Genomic DNA, 20,739 nt, shown 5'->3' on the forward strand with positions numbered 1-20,739 from the left:
GAAATGCCTGCCCAGAGTGGAGAGATTAAAGAGCCTGCATTCCTGCTCTGGCAGCTTTGCTGCGGGAGGCAGAAGTGTGACTATTGTTCTGCAGTTAATTGAGCCCCTATGGCTTGGGGAAGAGCTGCACCCCCACCGCAGGAGACAAGCTCTGGTTGGTCAGCCAAATGGCAGCATGGACGATCCGGACACTAAAGAGCAGTGTGGGGTTGTGAGAGGTGGAGACAATGTTGCTCTAAAGGGAGGATGTCTTCACTGTGAATTTCAGTTTCATCTGCAGTTGCGGCAATTGCTGGCATGAAGCTAAAGGTGGTGGTGTAATCCTCACTTTAGTGCTGCACACACAGCTTACTGTGTGTGAGAAGCCTGCAGGCCTGCAGTTTTGCATGGGATACAGTGTGGTTCAAAAGTCCACATTGGAAATTTGGGATTCAAAGTCTATTTTAAATCAGGAAATAAAGAAAGTTTTATAATTGTGAAGGAGGCAAAAGAAAGGCATAACATATTTAAATTCTGAAATCCATGTCAAATTTTTGCTCAAAGTGTGATGCTGAGAGTATTTCTTGTAATGAAAAATACTGTATTAAATTAGAAAAATGCTGAATAGAAGTATTTTCACAACAGCTGAACTGTTGAATCCCACTTTCTAGTTGTGAATTGTGTCCACTGTTTGACTGAAATTTATCCTCGGGCCTTCATCCATGCCACTGAATAAATAATGCTGCTTTTTACATAAGGTGAATTTGCATTTTTCTATTTGCTTCTCTGATATACAACTCTGGAGGAAGACAATTGTAACACTTGGGACATTATCTCTAGTAGCCACTAGAGATGCACCGATTGCAATTTTCTTGGCCGATTTCGATTTCCGATTTTTTGCAAGTGTGACCTGCCGATACCGAAGAACTATTATTGAACGCATATACAAACAAAATTGTAATGTTTAATAATTAATTTTGGTATGAAAATACAATTTTGCATTGAAGAAAGGTTGATGAAAGCTGTGCCCTAATAATCTCCTCCCGGACGACGGTCATGGTATCTGCCCGTTGTGTTTGGGTGTTCAACATCTGTTGCAGTGCAACCCTACCTTTAGGTTGCCAGCAGTTCAGATCCGACATCGCTATGCCACACCGGAGCAATATTTCCGCCAGCACGCTACACCTCAGACACAGCCCCCTCAAAGTTACTGAGAATGCAAGAGTTTTTCGGTCACCTCATCGACATTTTCCAGGAGGACCCCGTCAGCATCCCCCACAACCACTAAAAGTCACACACATAAAGCCTGAGACACTCAGGCTGGCGGTCGATCATTTTTCAATAGAACAGATAGACTACTGGAGGACCAACACAGCAGACCCTTGGGTTTTGACGACTCTGATCAGGGGAAATACTCCACACTTTCGACGTGGCCTCCCAGATTTTCAAGAATTGTTCCTACGGCTGTCAAAGATACAGTTTGTTCAATGGTGGTTTCCGCCCAATTCTTGATTTGAGGCATCTGATTTTGTTCCTGAAGGTCCTTTGTTTTCGAATGCTGCGCATAGATGGCGTTCTTTGGTCCGTGGCAGCAGACAATTGGTTTGTAATGGCGCTTTTCCATTACCAGTACCAGCTCGCCTCGGCTTGCCTCGCCTCGGCTTGCCTCGACTCGGCTCGCTTTTCGCTCCATTTTCCATTGCAGACAGTACCGCCACAAATAATACCCGGTCGTCATAGCGACACCGCAGGAAACTGCCGTGACGTAATCTTATACGCGACACACATCCGCTACCCACACACACAGGACAATGGAGGAACTCGAGTGTATGCTGTTTTTGATCCTCGGGATGTGGCTGTTTCTCACAGCAAGAAGACAAACGTTGTTTCATGAGAGGCTGAGGGCAGCAAAACGAAACACTGCTGAAAAAAACAGGAGAGTTTGGGAATTACTACAGAGTTCAGACTACGAGGCGAATCCGGTTGTTCAAAGCCGGCGCTAAGAGGTTAAGTTATGCTAACATAGCTAACGTTTGCATATGTGTAAATACTATACTATATGCAAAGTATTTAATCAACTTTATAGCTACCAGTATTACGTACTAAAATGTGCATGGTTTATGTGTTTCAGATCCGTTTAGCTTTGCAAAGTCGCCGCGGCAGACCGTCTGTTTGGGCTTTCAACCGAGCTACCGATTCACTGACACTGGACGGCTGACAGTAGAACAGCAGATCTACAACAAGAAAATATGTCGAGCACGGGTAGTGGTTGAAAGCGCTTTTGGTAGACTGAAGGGAAGGTGGCGTTGCCTCATGAAAAGAAATGACTGTGATGTTACAATTGTGAAATCTATGATTCTTACTTGCTGTGCTTTGCATAACCTTTGTGAGAGTCACGGAGAGGACTATGACAATGACTGGGATGCACCTGCAGCAGCAGAGCCTGTGGTGGCAGTGGCACAGGGTGTTGAGGAGGAGGGCAGAGATGTACGAGAGGGTCTGATGCGTTATTTTAATTGCTAAATAAATACATTATCATTAAATATGTTGTCTCTGCTGTTTTTCATTAAAGGTTATCACAGTATACAATCTGAAAATACTTGTTCAAACCCTTGTAAAAAAGCAAACCATCAAAAAAGACACTGTTTGTAATAAGTTTAAAAAGGTTTTATTTAAACACGCATACAAATAGAAAAAAATATAATATTAATATAAATTCACACATCCAACTATATACATATGTTACATGTAGTGCAAACATTTAATTAAAATAAACAAAGGGGTTTCAGTCCAGTGGTGGTGGAACAGCATCCCGCCGGTTCAGTGCCTGGACAAGCTGGCTCAGGGTTCCCAGAAAGGCCTGGTTGAAGGGCGACATTACAGCAATCTCCTCTCTCCTTAAAGCCGCTTCGAGTTCTCGGGCATGTGCTGCATCATCGAGTGCCATCTGTAAATGTCGCTCCAGCTGTGCCATAATAATAGTTTTGTAGGCTATATCTGTGCAAACTATTTAAAAATGGCGGAGTTATTCTGGATACTCCGTCTGGCGTGCGCAATGATGATGCAGTGAATAGTGACGATTCTCTCTGACCAATCAGCAGTCGGCATTGTTTTTACGTCACATTTTAGTATCGCCTCAGCCCGCTCAGAACCTCGCCGGAGGTGGTACGAAAAAAAGTACCGAAAGCAGGTACAGGTACAACTTTTACACAGTGGAAAACCAAACAAAGCCGAGTCAAGTTGAGCCGAGGCAAACTGGTACTGTGTAGTGGAAAAGCGCCAAAAGTGTCGAGCCTGAAAGATGCATACTTTCACATCCCAGTTGCTGTTATTCACAGAAGGTTTCTGCGTATCAGTTTCCTGAATCAAGCCTACCAGTTCAAGGTTCTACCTTTCGGTCTTTTCCTTGCTCCTCGTGTCTTCACAAGGTGTGTGAGCACAGCTGTGTCTCCTCTTTGGATGAGAGGTATGCGTAGTATGCCTTATCTAGACAACTTGCCCCCACAAATCAGCAGACTGTGCAAGACTCCAGACTACTTTTGAGACATGTGCAGAAGTTGGGTTTTTCTGTGAACAAGAAAAAGAGTTGCCTGAGTCCAACACAGACCACTATGTTCATTGGAATAACCCTGAATTCCCGCCTAATATCTGCCTCCCTGTCTTAGAAACGTGTGACGAACATTCAACTCTTGGCTCACTTTCACCCTGGTGTGTCTTTGCAGTACCAGGTAGTCCTATGACTAATAGGGATGTTAACTGCTGCTGGTGATTACTCAAACTTCAGTTATGGAACAACAGTGTGCAGCTAGATTCCACCAGACATTGCCGTCGACTGATTGTAATTTCTCATCGTTGCATACGTGCGTTGAGGTGGTGGAGACAGGAAGATTTGTTGAAGACAGGAGTGTCCCTGGGTGTTGTTCCCTCTCGATGGGAGTTGGTCACGACCGATGCTTCCCTCACGGGATTGGGGCAACATGGAACCAGTGGGGTATTTGCAGGCACTGGACACCAACCCAGGCCACAGAACATATCAACCTACTGGAACTACATGCAGTTTTCATGGCTTTAAAATATTTCATGCCAGTCCTGGCAGGCTGCCATGTTATCGTTTGGTCCAACAATACATCAACAGTGTTCCATCTGAACCACCAGGGTGGAACGAAATCCCTCAGGTCTCTACAGTTTACTGACAAGATCCTGACATGTGCCAGCCATGACTCGCTTCACTGAGGGCAGCTCATATTTCAGGAGCATGCGACCAGACAGTGGATGCTTTTTCCAGGGATCGAGTACATCCAGGAGAATGGAGACTTCATCCAGATGTTGTGCAGGACATCTGGCTATGATTTGGAAGACCAGAGGTGGATCTTTTTGCTTCAGATATGACCACTCACTGTCATCTATGGTTCGCAAGGACAAAAGTGTCCAGCCCTGCCTACTATATGCGTTCCCACCTATACCACTGTTATGGTAGGAGATGCAAGCACAGAGTGCTACTCGTGGCACTGCGATGGCCAGCCAGACCATGATTTCCTTTGTTACTGAGACTTCTGTCAGGCAATCCATGGAAGCTTCCCCCAGGATGGACCTCCTCTCCCAGCTGGAAGTATGTAACTGGCACCCGGATCCAGCTCGTCTGCAGCTTTGGGTCTGGCCATTGGGTTAAATCCTTCTCTGGAACATTGTAATCCTGCGGTTATTCACACATTCTCCAATGCTAGGACTTCTTCCACACGACAGATTTATGCTTCCCGTTGGAGGATTTTTTTCTGCATGGTGTGACTCCTACAGCTCCGCCCCCTTAGTCTCCGCCCCTGCTCTTCTTACTCCTGCAGCTCCTCCACATGATCCCTTGCCTCCTGTGGCTCAATCTCCGGAGCCTCCGCCTTCTGCGTCTCCACCACCTGAACACTTGCCTCCTGTGGCTCCATCTCTGGAGAAGAATAAAGATTTTTTAAGGTTGGTTTTGGTTTTTGTTGTGTCTCTGTTCTCTGTGTTCACCTTGATTAATCCCAGCTGTGTCTTGTTAACATTGTTAGTTCTTGTGTATATATTGCCATTGTGTTCTCTCTATCTTTGTCAGTTGTTAACCTCTCATGGATCTAACAGTTTGCTCTGTTGTTGTTTTGAGTTCTATGTTTATTTCTCTGAGTTTCAATTAAAAAGCCTGCACAAAGATCCTCCTCTTGCCTCTTTCCTGCAAACGTTACAACAATATGATAATTATGTTTTCTGACAAAAGATTCCATTGAAAAGGGTTAATATCAGCAGCATGCAAACTTATTATGAGCAAAGGAGCTCCTGTACCAAATCAGTAATATTATCTATTTGGATGGACTCGGCGGGCTTTGAAGGCCAGTTAATTAGTCTTCTCAGTAGTGACTGAATATTTGACCTTTAAGAGTAAATTGAGACTTTTACGGTGGTTTCTCTTGAGTGGGATTTCTAGGAGTAAAAAAATTAGAGAGGGGCAGACGGAGAACCAAATGTTTCTTGATTTTCCTATAGAAGCATGACAGTGGGCTTCAATGGCTGGATTTGAGACTCTGCAAAGTCCCTTCCATTGAAGATTAGGTTTAGCCATGTAACCTGACAACCAAGGCATGCATAAACCACATTGCTTATCACAGTGTGTACATATGAGTGTGTTTGCTTGTGCTCAGTGAACTCATGGCAGGAAATGCATCACAAATCGTTAATGTTCTTTTTCTCCAATCCAATTCAATGCTGTGCAAATTGCTCCATAAGTCACGGCCTATGCTCATTGGCTGGGATTGAAATGGAGGCACCAATCTTCGAAGCTTGCCTGTCTTTATATTTGACTGTGGCTCACAATAACTTGGCAGAATTACTGAGCGACGCTGATGCCATGTGACTGCCAGTGCAATTCATTGCTTAGCCTAAAAAGCTTTGGATGCACTTAAGAGGTTCCTATGGACATAATGAATAAATGAGTGCTATGAAATTACTCCTTCCGGAAAGCACTTACTTTCAGTGTTGGTAAGTGATCACATATATGGGTGCTTTGGACACCTCTGTAAACATATAATTCTCCCAGCTTTGACCAAACCCACAACTAATCATTATTACTACTTCCTCTCTTAATCAAGAGTGGTTCTCCAGAATGATCCCTCGTCATCTTATATACATAAATAAATGGAGATGGAGAGCATAGGAGTGGTTTGAATTTCTTAGATGGCACGCACACTCATATCCAATGCTTGTTTACTACCTTAACTCCATTAGAAATTATCTTTGAAAGTCAGAAGATTATACATAGCCTCCAAATGCAATAACAATTCTGTAATTATTTACTTACACCTGTGTCGTTCCAAACATGTATGATGTTTTATCTATTATGGAACACAAAGGAGAATATACCGAAATATACCAATATATTGAAATCTAAGTTTTTCACTGAAAGTCTTGATATCTAACTTAGCTCTACATGGCACATTCATCAGAGAATGGTCTTTTGTGTTTGGTTCTTTTCAGTCCCTTTTAAACCTTGAAAGCTCCAGTCCCCACTCTTTGTAATTGAATGGACATGAGCGACTGGTAATTTCTTTAAAATTGCTCTCTTTTTTGTTCCACAAAAGAAGGAATACAGGTTGGATTTACATGAGTTTGAAAAAATAATGGCAGAATTTTATTTTTGGTTGAACTTTTCCTTTTCAAATTCTCTCATCTCTCACCCTCATGCCATTCCAGATATGAATGACTTTCTTTCTTCTGCAGAAGACAAATTAAGATTTTTAAAACAATATTTCTGCTCTGTAGGTACATACAATCCAAGTGAATGGTGACCAAAATGTTGAAGCTCCAAAAAGGCATAAAGGCAGCATAAAAGTAATTCATACTCCAGCAGTTAAATCTATATCTTCAGAAGCAATATGATAAGTGTGTGTGAGAAACATCAGTTTTTTAGTATTTTTATCCAATAAATGCTCCTCCCTGCCCAGTAGGTGGCAGCGATATGCACAAAGAATGTGAATCGCCAAAAAAAAAAAAAAAAAATGGAAAAGTGAAAGTGGAGATTTATAGTAAAAATTACTTAAATATGGATCTTTTTCTCACACACACCTTTCATATAGATTCTGAAGATATGGATTAAAACACTGGTGTCATATGGACTACTTTTATGCTGCCTTTATGTGCTTTTTTAACTTCAAAGTTCTGGCCACCATTCACTTGCATTGTGAGGACCAACAGAGCTGAGATATTCTTCTAAAAATCTTTGCTTTCCTGAATTTCTGTTTTTGTCTCTACCCTGCGATATCCATACAGTCTACAGTATACATATGAAGGTGTAGGAAGGAATTGAAAAGTTAGTTTGGTTTATATGTCTTTGCATATATATTTTTATTTTTCATTTTATAGTCAAGTACATTTTATTTTAATAGCGCTTTTCACAACACACATTGTTTCAAAGCAGCTTTACAGAAATTTATGCAGTTATTGAAAATTTTGCTGTGATGCCTTAAAGTTCTCATATTGTGTGGTTTAAATTAAAGATGTGATTGAAAATCATGCCTTAAAAATTATTGTCTTTAGGCCCCCAGTGAGCAAGCTACAGGGGACAATATATTGTATATAATGAAGGTTCCACTAAAGATGTGCTTTAGAGGATATGCAGATATTCGCCTGTGTGTTTTCTCCCCAGCTATAGCCACGTCATCTAGCTGCAGACCCCTCTTCATTGCTGTGTGCTGTAAACTTCTTTTTGATGTCCCTGAAAGTGCAGCCTGTACCGTAGACCTATAGGTGTGAAGGCCCCGCCAGTCTAGATATTGTAATATTGATGAGAAGTCTTAAAAGGCTTAGATCTGGCTGCCTCTTCCCTCCACTCTCTCTGATAAGCTTAGTGTTGTGAAAGTACCAGATTCAGTAGGGTTACAGCAGCACTGGGAATTTCTGCTGGGTCAGCTCTTCATTCCTTCTCCCTCCCTTTTTTCTTATTATTCCTCAGAGCAGTGCATATATTAACGGTGCCTCTATCTCTTTCTCTCTCTCTAGTTCTTTTCCTCTCAAACATTTTAGAAATGTATATGTCGATGCTTAGAGGGACTAGCATTTTTAAGCATTACCTTTGATCTAACATCAAGGGCACTGATTGAAATAAAGTGCTGTTTTTTCATTGTAAAGAGAACTGCAGGCAACTTTTTTTAATCTTTTCTTTATTGTAGCATCAGTGGATTTCTATACTGTATGTTGTTGTCAACGTTTAATCCCTTACTGCTGGAAGTCATGATTATATCTATCAAGCGGCTCCTGCTAAGTGTTAACACTTTCTACTCTGAAAAAATATATGCTTAAATGTGTACTTCATGTGGTAACTACTAAATAACATGTTTTATTGAAGTCGACAATATTATTATTTAGCATTACTGAATCAAACTGAATACATTACACCAATAAAAGTAATTTTAAGTGTTAGACCATGTAGAAAGAGCTAAAAGTGACAATTCCAGGTTACCACTTTTTACAGTGCATGAAGTCAGTATATATAGTCAAGTCAATTTTTTTTGTATAGCACCTTTCACAACACACATAGTTTCAAAGCAGCTTTACAGAAGATCAGGCATTAACAGAAGATAAAACTGTAATGTCTATAATGTCGATGAATCATCATTGTGTAATTAGATAAAATACGATTGTTAATCGTGTTTAAAAAAAAAGTAATTAAATAATAATTGTATTAATAACCCCAGTGAGCAAGCTGAAGGCGACTGTGGCAAGAACACAAAACTCCATTAGATGTTGATTAATGGAGAAAAATAAGCTTGGGAGAAACCAGTATCACTGTGGGGGCCAGTTCCCCTCTGGCTAACATCATGAATATAATGTAAATATTACTTATGTATAGTTCAAGTCATGGTTTAAAATTATTAAACTAAGTAAGTGTTAATGGTCAATTCATTTTATATGAACTGTAAGATTAATGACTAATGTCTTTGAAGTCCACCCTGGATTAACTGCAGAATTGTCCTATTGATGCAATTGTCCTTGTTAATTGGCTGATGAAGGCTTTTGTTGGCAATTGATAGTCTATGTATTCCATTATAAGAGTGTAGTCCATCAATAGACAGATGCTGGCAGAGATCAGAGAGGCGCTTTGCAGTTCAACCTGGCCGATAATTTTGGTGAGGTTCAGTGTGGTCCATTCTAAATCCAAGGTTCAGACAATGGCATATGAAGTACTACATGTCTTATGGTTGGAGTTGGAGCATCAGTTCATCCTCTGAAGTCCATCATAATAGACTGAATTGATGTTTGGCTGGCACCGGCTGCATTTAGTCATCATCACACAATGACACGTAGCAGTGGAGTCAACATGAAGCAGGAATGGATCTGGATCCAGCTGGTTCTGGTGACCTCAGGATTGGAGTCCTGAGGTTGAGACAGGGAAACAAATACAATAATATAAGCATAAATACTATTCAATATATTTCAGAGTTATAGATCATGATCAATGTTTCTGGTTTCTGGTTCTGGCAGACCAAACTAAAGCAGCCTAATTGTGGGTTGGAGGATAAATTAGGTGTATGCCTGGCTAAATAGATGATTCTTTAGTCTAGACCTAAACTGAGAGAGTGTGTCTGCATCTCGAACAGTGTTAGAGAGACTATTGCATAGTTTAGGAGCCAAATATGAAAATTATCTACCTCCTTTTGTGTATTTAGATTTTCTAGGAACTATTAACAGGCCAGAATTCTGCGATCGTAATGAACGTGATGGAATATTGCGTGGTAGAAGGTCACTTAAGTACTGCGGAGCTAGACCATTCAAAGCTTTGTACATAGTTAACAGAATTTTAAAATTAATATGACATTTAACAGGTAGCCAATGTAACAATGATAAAATGGGGCTAATATGATCATATTTCTTGGTTCTCGTTAACACTCTGGCTGCTGCATTTTGAACCAATTGAAGTTTATTTATTGATATTGCTGAACATCCTCCCAGTAATGCATTACAATAATCATTAGTCTTGAGGTTATAAACGCATTAATTCGTTTATCGGCATCAGCAACAGAGAGCATATGCCGTAATTTAGCAATATTTCTTAGATGGAAGAATGCTGTTCTACAAACACTGGTAATTTGATTTTCAAAGGACAGATTGGTATCAAATATAACACTTTATTTCTTCACTTTTGAAGATGATGTAACTACATCCATCGAGAGTCAAATTATATTTTAGTGGCTTTTGGTCTGATAAATAGTACTTACAGTATGTTTTGTCAGAATTGAGCAGAAGGAAATTTCTGACCATCCAATCTTTTATTTCATTGATACACTCTGCTAATTTGGAGAATTGTGAAATCTTATCAGGTTTTGAAGAAATATAAAGTTGTGCATCGTCGGCATAGCAGTGGAAACGTATTCCACGATTCCTGATAATATCTCCCAGGGCAAGCATATATAAGGAGAAAAGCAGAGGCCCTAAAACTGATCCCTGTGGCACTCCATATTTTACTTTTGTTTGGTTTGACAATTCCTCATTTACATAGACATAGTGGTAGCGGTCTGCTAAATAGGACCTAAACCATGCTAATGCAACTCCACGAATGCCAGCACAATTCTCTAGCCTATTCAAGAGAATGTCGTGATCTATCATGTCGAATGCAGCACTAAGATCTAAAAGCACTAGAAGACAAATGCAGCCACATTCAGGTGATAAGAGCAAGTCTTCGTATATACTATTTCTCTGTAGAAATGAATATATTTGGGACGATACTACCTTTTCTAGTATTTTCTACATAAAGGGGAGATTTGAAAACGGTCTATAATTAGCCAGTTCTCCAGGATCAAGTTGGGGCTTCTTACATTATACCATTTAAAAGAAGTCTCTTCTGCTCACCAATTCTGCATTTATTTGATCCAAAATACAGTAAAACATTGATATTGTGAACTCTTTTTACAATTTAAAAGAACAGTTTTCTATTTGAATATATTGTAAAATGTTATTTGTGATCAAAGCTGAATTTCCAGCATCATTACTGCAGTCTTCAGTGTCACATGATCATCCATAAATCATTATAAGATGGTGATTTTCTAATATTGGCATTTTTAAAGTGCATTTTACTCATTTAACCTGAACACATATTTGCAAGCACAAGCTTTGTTATTGATAATGAGGCAGCATAAACACTAAATAAAATATAATCTAAACATTTATATTAGTTTTATATCATATTACATACCATATTTATATCATACAGCATACCTGCTTTAGCAGAAACAGCATTTAAATGTAACTAAAACTTGCCTATTAGGACATATTTCAAATTTCAATACTCTGAATCCTGGCTGGCAGGTCTGGAAAGAGTCCCACTAGTAAAATATGAACATGTTTATATAAAATAGCATGTCAACTAATGAAAACTAAATGACTTACTCGTACAAAATTGTATCCTCGGCTGGATCAAGTCTCTCTTCAAAATACAAATGTTCATCGGAGTCCCGGTCTTCTTCAGAGGAAAATGTTAACTCTTCATCACTATCCAGGAGTTTCCTCACCTGTGTATCTTGCGATCTTTCAAACGTGCAAAAAAGTGAATGAACTAGATGTTTTTAAGGCACAGTCGGGAGCGTTCACCATTTGCATTGATCACCTCAGCACATTACCGTATGAATATCGCACTCTATCGAGTACCTAGTGTGATAACAGTAGGTATAATTAGCTGAGCCAGGAGAAACTGTACATCACTTTGTTCTGTACAAATTACATTGCAGGAGAATATTTGTTTTAAATTTGAATTGTTTTATTTAAAAGTAGACATTTTAAGCTTTCTTTAGACATATGTTTCATGTTTGTATGATGTGTATTCGCAGAGTTTCAGTTCATTTTTGTGACGTGGTTCAGATATATGCTCGTGAACACAGAGACTGCTGTAAGCTCACCCTTTTATTTTCTTTATTATACAAAGGTACAAGGTTTTGTTGTTATTGTTATTAGATCGGCGCATCCGTCGACCCCAGAGGGTTAATAATCGGTTTGATGACTGCCATTTTAAAGTTTCGCGGGACATGTCCTAAGCATAGCGAGGAGTTAATAATATTAAGAAGAGGTTCTGAAATTACTGGAGATACCTCTTTTAAGAACTTATTTGGTATTGTATCTAACAAACATGTTGTGGCTTTTGATGTTTAGATAAGTTTTGTTAGCTCTTCATGACCTCTGACAGTGAAGGATTGATGTTGCACATGTGGAAAATTATTAGACACTGTTTTCTGAGGTGCTATGACGGATGATTGCATAATTCCAATTTTATTTCTGATAATTTCAATTTTTTTTTGAAGTTCATGAAGTCATTACTCTTGTGCTGCGAAATAATATCTGGTTCTGTTGAGGCTTTATTCCTAACCAATTTAGCCACAGTACTGAATAAACACCTAGGATTGTTGTGTATATTTTCTATGAGTTTGCTAAAATATGCTGACCTGTAGCTACAGACACTATCCTTCCATGCACCACGAAATACTTCTAATTTTGTATTATTCCACATGGGCTCCATTTTCCAAGCTGCACTCTTGAGAGCATGAGTGTGATTATTGTACCATGGTGCAGGGCTTATTTCTTTAATTTTCTTTAATCGAAGTGGGGCAACACTATCAAGAGTGCTAGAGAAGACTGCATTTATATTTTTTGTTATTTATTTAAGTTCTTCTGGACTTTGGGGTTTATTGAGTATATGAGATAGATCTGGAAGATTATTAGTGACGCTATATTTAGTGGTCGAAAGAATAGTTTTACCTGAATGATATCATGGTGTAGATTGAGTAACATTAGCTGATCGCAGCATACAAGAGACAAGGTAATGATCCGAGATGTCATTGCTCTGCTGCAGAATTTCTATATTATCAACATCAACTCCATATGATAGAAATAAATCTAGCGTATAATTATGGTGATTAGTTGGTCCTGTTACATTTTGTCTGACTCCAAGAGAGTTGAGAATATCGATAAATGCTAATCCCAATGTATCATTTTCATTATCTATGTGAATGTTGAAGTCACCAACAATTAAAGCTCTATCTACAGTAACTGCAAGATCTGATAAAAAATTTGCAAATTTAACAAGGAAATCAGTCTAAACTAATATATTCATCCGGTTTAAGCCAGGTTTCAGTCAAACAGAGCACATCCAAACTATGATCTGTAATAATTTCATTAAAAATGAGTGCTTTGGTAGATTAGAGATCTAATGTTTAGTAGCCCTATATTTATATGATGTTTATCTTTAATTTGTTTGTTTTGTTCAAGTTTGACCTTAATCAAATGATTTAGTGAGGGTTTTGTGGTTGGTAGTTCTGGTAACAGCCACAGTTTCTATGAGATATCTAGGTGATAAAGTCTCTATGTGTTGTAGTTTATGTGACCTGTGTGATCTCTCAAGGCAGCTAGCAGATGTTCGGATTAACCAGTTTGTCTGCTTCCTGACCTGGGCCCCAGTTTGTCAAATACTATCATTATTAAGACTACGAGCCAAATTACTAGAGAGGAGAGCGACACCTTCCCTGGAGGGATGGAGTCCGTCTCTCTTTAGCAGGTCATATAACACATTTTAAAAATGATCTTTAATGCATTTCATTCATAATGCTGCATAATAAACCTTATAATCATTTTTATGATATTGTCAATAATGGTAACCACCGTTTTAATACATTTTATGTAATACATTGTATATAATGTATGTACACCAACCAATACATTGTTTTACCATTATATATAGTAAAAGTAAATATATTGGATAGTCAGTCATTACCGCAATATGAACCCTGCCAGAGCGATCAAGACAGGTCTTGTCTTATCATATTTTATTTATGTAATGTACAGCTGACAGAACACTATCCTGCTTATTACATGGCTACTTATCAAAAAAGTTAATTAATTCACTTTAAATATTTATTTGAGTTTAAATATTTGTATTATCTCTGCAAAGTGATATGAGAGACATGATGGTTGCGCACCCCTGCTGCCTGGTGTTTTTATGGCCCTGGTCTTCTGTGTCAGCTTAATAAAGTCATTCTACACTGTCGTGTTCTGCCGCTTGTACTCAGCCTAGTGCTACTTATTTAAATTTTTTCATTCTGAATTTTTTTCTTTTCGCTGAATGGCTTAGACCAATATAGCTCATTGAGGGACTGACTAAGCCCTGTTCTGCCTCACTCTTTCTTCCCTTACCTCTCCATCCCACAATGATGTGCCACAACAATTCAGTATTACTCTCCATCTCTGTCTATATCCCTCAAGCCTTGGACTTAAGTCAACAAGTAAGCGAGAGAGAGAGAGCAAGAGAATAGTGTATTCCTAGTGAAAATAGGGGAAGCAGACTATTAGAGGTAAAGGATAAGCAAGCTCTTCGAGAGCCCTTTGTCCTTTCATACAGAGGAGGGCTGTTTGTGCTGCTATTGTTGGTTTTCCCCTTAATTTCATCTGGAAAGTATCATTATTGAGCAATAGCCTCTTCAGTGCTGTTTAAGGCCATCTCCACATAGTATGCTTTGGTGGAATTGTGTGTGCCTGAGAAGTTTTGAAAAGGGAACTTTTTACACCCTGCTTGCCATCAGGCTCTATTCAGCACATAAGCTCTGCTCCTGCCTTGTTGCTTACTGCATTTGTAGGCAGCTGCCTTATTAGGGAACACATTTACTGTCATGGAGCCACATAAGTGACTGAGTGTGAATGCTTTACTAGGCTGCTGACCCAGTTGGACTATTTTTTGGTAGCTTTTTTGTAGCCCTGCCAACAGTTTCACTGGCCCCAACAGATTTTTATTTAATATAATTTTTTAGCAATATTTAGTATTTTTTTATGTGTGCTAAATAAATAGTAGTTAGCTGTTAATTCTCTTTTACAACCAACAATAATTGTTATTTTTGCTGGAAAATTATGGCATATGATACATTAATGTTTGGTTTAAAATAAAGTTCTAACGTCTCGGTTACTGATGTAACCTCCGTTCCCTGATGAAGGGAACTAGACGTTGTGTCGATGAGTTGACACTAGTGGTCGCTCCTGCGGAGCCCAGACATCTCTGATCTTGAGAAAAGGCCAATGAGAATTGGCGTGTGGAATTTGCATGCCACTCCCCCAGACATAAGGGTATTAAAGAAGTGACGCTGCAAATACACATCAGCTATCGCACAAGCCAAAGACCCGGCGCTTTCAGCAGATAGTTCAGTGTTGTGGCCGGATGGACACAACATCTCGTTCCCTCCATCAGGGAACAGAGGTTACGTTAGTAACCGACACGTTCCCTGTCTGTCACTCACTCGATGATGTGTCGATGAGTTGACACTAGGGGTCCCAATGGAAAATGCCACAAGACCTGAACTGAGTTACGCAGACTGGCGATGCGGCCTGTTTGTGTCACCTGATAACACACAGGATGAAATTGGCTCAACCCTGAGGCTATAGAACCTCACAAAGGTGTTAGGTGTTGCCCAACCCACGACTCTACATATGTCTGCTAGAGAGGCACCGTAGGACAACGCCCAAGAAGCCGCAATGTCCCTGGTAGAATGGGCTTGTAGGCCAGCAGGGGGGGCACATGCTGGCCATGGTATGCCATTGTGATGGCATCGACGACCCAGTGGGCAATCCTCTGTTTGGAGACAGCTCTTCCCTTCCGCTGTCCGCCGAATCAAACAAAGAGCTGCTCGGAGCTTCTAAAGCTCTGCGTGTGGTCCGAGTAGATGCGAAGAGCACGCACCGGACACAGCAATGCCAAGGCTGGGTTGCCTCCTCCTGGGGCAGCGCTTGCAGGTTCACCACTTGATCCCTAAAAGGGGTCGTGGTAACCTTGGGCACGTAGCCCGGTCGGTGTCTCAGGATGACGTGAGAGTAAGCCATCAGATGGGGAGAGACAACTACCGCAACCAGGAAATACACACAAACGGAAATACATCTTGAAAAAGATGCTTCACCGTTTGTGCCACTCTTTTAGAGAAATATACTCTTTTATTGGTGTTTATATATATATATATATATATATATATATATATATATATATATATAGATAGATATATATATATATATATATAGATATGTATATGGGAAATATAAATATATATATATAAACAAAGTTATTCACTCCATGAGCTCTTTTTCTGCTGCTGAAGCGCCCAGGGGTGTGTGCTCAGCACAACGTAGTGTGCGAGGGAGAGAACCACTGGAAAGCGCCGTAGAACCAACAGCTTGGAGAGATGAATGAGACGGCAGAGGAATTCAGCTCTGTGACTGCTCTCTCGGCTCCGAAGAAGATATCTGATGTGTATTTGCAGCGTCACTCCTTTTATACCCGTATGTCCGGAGGAGTGGCATGCAAATTCCACACGGCAATTCTCATTGGCCTTTTCTCAAGATCAGAGATGTCTGGGCTCCGCAGGCGCGACCCCTAGTGTCAACTCATCGAGTGAGTGACAGACGTGGAACACATTTTAACTGGATGCTACTAAGACTATCACAAATTATCCTTGAAACTTGAACAAAATCTAAATGATGTTATCTTGGTGACAAGTGCAGAATTTGCAAAAACTTTGATCAACTTTTCATGCACAGCAATACAATGAAGACCAACAATGTAAGAAATCCATGTTGACACTTGATTTAAATGTATCATGTATCATGAGCACAAAACTTTTGCCCATTGGATTAGCTGGTAAGAACACCAGTAAAGTTGTTACATTCAGAGCAAAATCAGGGTAACAAGCTAAAATCTATGTGTGCTGATTATTATATGCTTAAACCAGTTAAGTGTTATTTCACAACAAAAGAAAAACAATTAAGGCATATTTATGATCTTCCATGTTATCAGCTTATTAAGCATAGCTTGTTTAAGAATGTGTATTTAAACGCTTTCAGTACTTAAAACGTTACAGAAAACCAAATGTTTATGTTCAATGTACAAATGTACAAATCAGCAAACGTAAGAGTTATGTCTCTTTTGACAGTGTAGCACAGGCCAACATTGCAAGTGACAGTTCTGTCTCTTAACCTGGTTAGCCTTATTGTTGAAAATAAAAATTCACAAAGCTCATCACAATGAATTCAGGGATTGCCTTCTCTGCAAAGTATGCATGCAATGCTGCCTTAGAGTCTGGCTGAAACAGCATACTTAAGATGCATACCCTTTGGAAAATGATGCCTTAAACTGTACCTCAATTGGCAACTCATTAGGTTTTGGAACAATGCAATAGAATTTAGATTATATAATAATATATGACATTATAATATAACAAAAAATCATAAAAACAATGTTCAGCACTTGTCAATCTGTGTTAAAAATAACATGAGAAAAAGATGGTTTGAATTTCAAAATTCAGCACAGGAACATGAATAAAAATGTATGCCAGCGGTCTGAATCTATAAGCTTGCAGTGTGCTGTCTGCCCCGAGCTATTGAGCAGCTTCTCCTAACGAACTGCTAGAGGCCGTTGGCTGAAAGGAAAGGTCTACCAAAACAAGTGAGCCATCATTAAGGTCAGCGTCGCTAAAGAATACAATTCCTGCCTTACAAGATGGTTCATTGGTGCCATTTATTTGCCTAAAACTTTCTCATGACCATTATGTCAACAAATAATAATAATAATTAAAAAAATGCTGATGCAGCTTTTGTTCCTAGATTTTCTTTTACAATTGATAAAAAAAAACTTTGTTCATGAAATATGAACTTCCTCCTAAAAGGCAAGCCATTTTCCGATCATGAGTGTTTTCCTAAAAATCAGCTAATGGATGTTACCATAAGTCTTACTACTCATTTGATACGAAAATATTTCAATGTGACAAGGTTAATGCAACCATTTTTTTTCCTCATATCATATCAAATCAAAGCCATTTCCCTGGCATTTTTCCCTAAATCGGCTGGTCATAATTTTCTTTAGGTTTTTCTGCAGCCATGTCCAGTTACTAAATGATGAAATCATATTGGGCCTCACTCAGTGGTCTGACTAATGGGAGATGTGCACTTTTAAAAACAGCTAAGTGGTTTAGGCTGTGAGGAGAGTGAAACTGTTAATGCCACTATATTTGAAGAGAGTGTTTGTAAGGCAGATTCTGTTTCTTAAATGAACACTCAACGTGTGCATTATGGACATATCAATGGCAGGAATACATGAGGGAAGAATTAGTGGTATATCCAGGAAACCTCTCAGTGTAAACCAAACCCAAATATTTTAATTGTGTAGTTCTCTTTCATACACTCAACAAGCATTAACAAAATTAGAAATGAGTTTTTTTCCCCCACATTTCTTTTTTTTGTCTGCTGAGTAAACTGCATCAAGGCATGTAGAAATGCTCTCCTTCCTATTCAATTCAACCTCTATACCATTCGCATTATTTGTCAAAAAAGGAAAGATATTGTTGTATCCCGTTTCTAGCATGGAAACGATGTCTTGCCTGTTTTTATTCCCTGCACTCACCACCTTTTGCATGGTTCCATGTTGCAAACCTCGAATTTGACAGATCTCATTTTGTCGCCCCTCAGCCTGTTCTAGATGATTGACTTGTAATTACTGAAGGGAGGTGCTGCATTTGGTGTGTAATATGTTGCTCTAATTTGTATGTCTCTGTTGACAGATTCCAGGACAACCAATGAGTTGTGATACGGACCAGCTCAGGGTAAGTGATGCATCTGTGTCTTTGGCTCTGTATGTCTGTGTGTGTGTGTGTGTGTGTAGCTGTTTTTGTGCAGTGTTAATGTTCACGTGTTCTAACAGTGTATTGTGATATCGAACTCTCAATTAACCAGTCCACAGAGCACATGGTGATCAAGCTGAGAGATTCAGTCATGTAAAGCCTAATTATTTTGTTACAACAATTAAAAAAAAAAAAAATTGTAATGTTCACTTAAGCATTCTCAGACAGAGATGAGGGTGATGTTAAATCAATGGGCAAAAACAAAAAAACTTCAGTTTTACTCTCATACAAAAAACAGTTATTCTCTCATACTCTTCTGTGTCCATATTAAAAATACAACAAAGCTTACCTTGCCTTCTCATTAAACTTTAATAGCAGCTCTCAAACCCTCCTGCTAACTCACTGTCCTGAAAAGCCAGGCTTGCAAAGGTGTCAGCTTCACTTCATGATGAAAACTCTCCCAAAGATTTTCATCTTCTTCAAACACATGATATCTGTGCGTAGATGACCGTGTGTCCTGACGGCTCTACCTTGAGCTGTTTATATAACCCACAGAGTGTATATACAGCAATGTAGAACAGAGATCGACTGATATTGGTTTTTAATGACAGATACAATATTGATTATTTTTTAGTTTAAATGTACAAAAAACAATATGCATAACTGATTTTTAATTGTAGAACAACTTAATAATTTATCACTAACCTCTGAAGCTGAACATCTTTACAAAACTACTGGTAATTTTATACACAAAGGAATATTGTGTCTATAAAGAATTAAATTAACTATTTTAAGTTGCAATATAAACTTTTGCAATACCCCTTACTTAATTAATATTTAAGATTTAAAGTCTTTGAGTCATACTTTATCAGTACTAATGAACCAGAAACCGAGTTAGTGGAAATGTGAAAATATTGGTTAAAAATATAAGATTATCGGTCTCTCTCTACTGTAGAATAATGGACAAGTATATTCTACGCAGGAATGAAGCTGCAGTCCCCACTCAGTGCTTTAATTTATCATGGTTTGTTGAGGGATTTTAAGTCTGATAGGGCTTATATGATTAATGCACAGACGTTCCTGCTCATACATAGCCATTACTCTAATTTTGGTGGCAAATCTTTGTTTGTTATTTGTTTTTTAATGATCTGAATTCCATTAAAATTAGAGCAGGGAAAAAATGGGGACAAAACGGATTATGATCAAAAATAGAATTTTCTTTGAGTTTCCAGAGGGCAGTGTTAATTTGACTCTTAGAAATCTGCAAACCCCTTTCTTGTTTTTGTTGCCATCTCATTTCCTCTTGTCAGTGACTCACACTTCAGTCAGAGGACAGCTGTTTCCTAAGTGCTTTTGGGAAGCTTGCCCTACATTTATATTTATTTGAGATGAGCGAGGATGATGTATATCCGGTTATGTCAATTAGCATTTCCAGCCGAAGAACTGGGATTTTTAGTATCGCGTATTAAATATTCTTAAAAGGGGGGTTCTAGGCCTGACAAAGGAATTGGTGCACTACTCTTTAAAAGGTAGAAAAAGGTACAAATTCAGTCATTATTAACTCATATGACTTTCTGTCTTCTGTGAAACACAAAAGATACATTTGTAAAATAATAATAATAATAATAATTCCTTACATTTATATAGTGCTTTTCTAGGCACTTAAAGCACTTTTACCTAGTATAGGGGGACTCTCCTCAACAATCACGTGTGCAGCATACTATGCAGTAACACTAACTGGTAACTTGCATAGGTTAATAATAAATCTGTTAGGTGAATCTATTAGACTTTAATTTTATTACAACTGTGAAAGCTGTAGTAAAAGTATTCTAATTGTGTTTACGGTAGTCTATTACATTTTTCATTTTTTTTTTTTATCAACATTAACCTAACCACAGTATTGTGAGGCCACACATGGTCTTTCATAATGGCCTTGTCATTGCAAATGTCACTGTTAAACAATTGTAGAACAATGGTAAATTTCCACGGGTAGTTTACATTTTATGGGGTTGAAACTTCCATGAACTATGGAAAAATTATTGACACATTCTTCTCCTGTTCTATCCTACTCCTGTTCTAACTGGCATTTGCCTTTTTATATTTTATAGATTAC

General features: G+C 38.9%; 1 protein-coding gene across 6 annotated transcripts in view; it reads left to right on the forward strand.

The window, feature by feature from the left end:
* The window catches only part of LOC127647278 (RNA binding protein fox-1 homolog 1), a 425,943-nt gene that overhangs the window by 147,023 nt on the left and 258,181 nt on the right, over nt 1-20,739 (forward strand). For all 6 annotated transcript variants that reach the window (XM_052131433.1, XM_052131435.1, XM_052131437.1 and 3 more), the window contains one exon: nt 18,567-18,608. In XM_052131433.1, the coding sequence (XP_051987393.1) occupies nt 18,567-18,608 (42 nt within the window). The remainder of the gene's footprint in view (nt 1-18,566; nt 18,609-20,739) is intronic.

Source organism: Xyrauchen texanus, chromosome 8, assembly GCF_025860055.1.
Source record: "Xyrauchen texanus isolate HMW12.3.18 chromosome 8, RBS_HiC_50CHRs, whole genome shotgun sequence".
NCBI lineage: Eukaryota > Metazoa > Chordata > Actinopteri > Cypriniformes > Catostomidae > Xyrauchen > Xyrauchen texanus.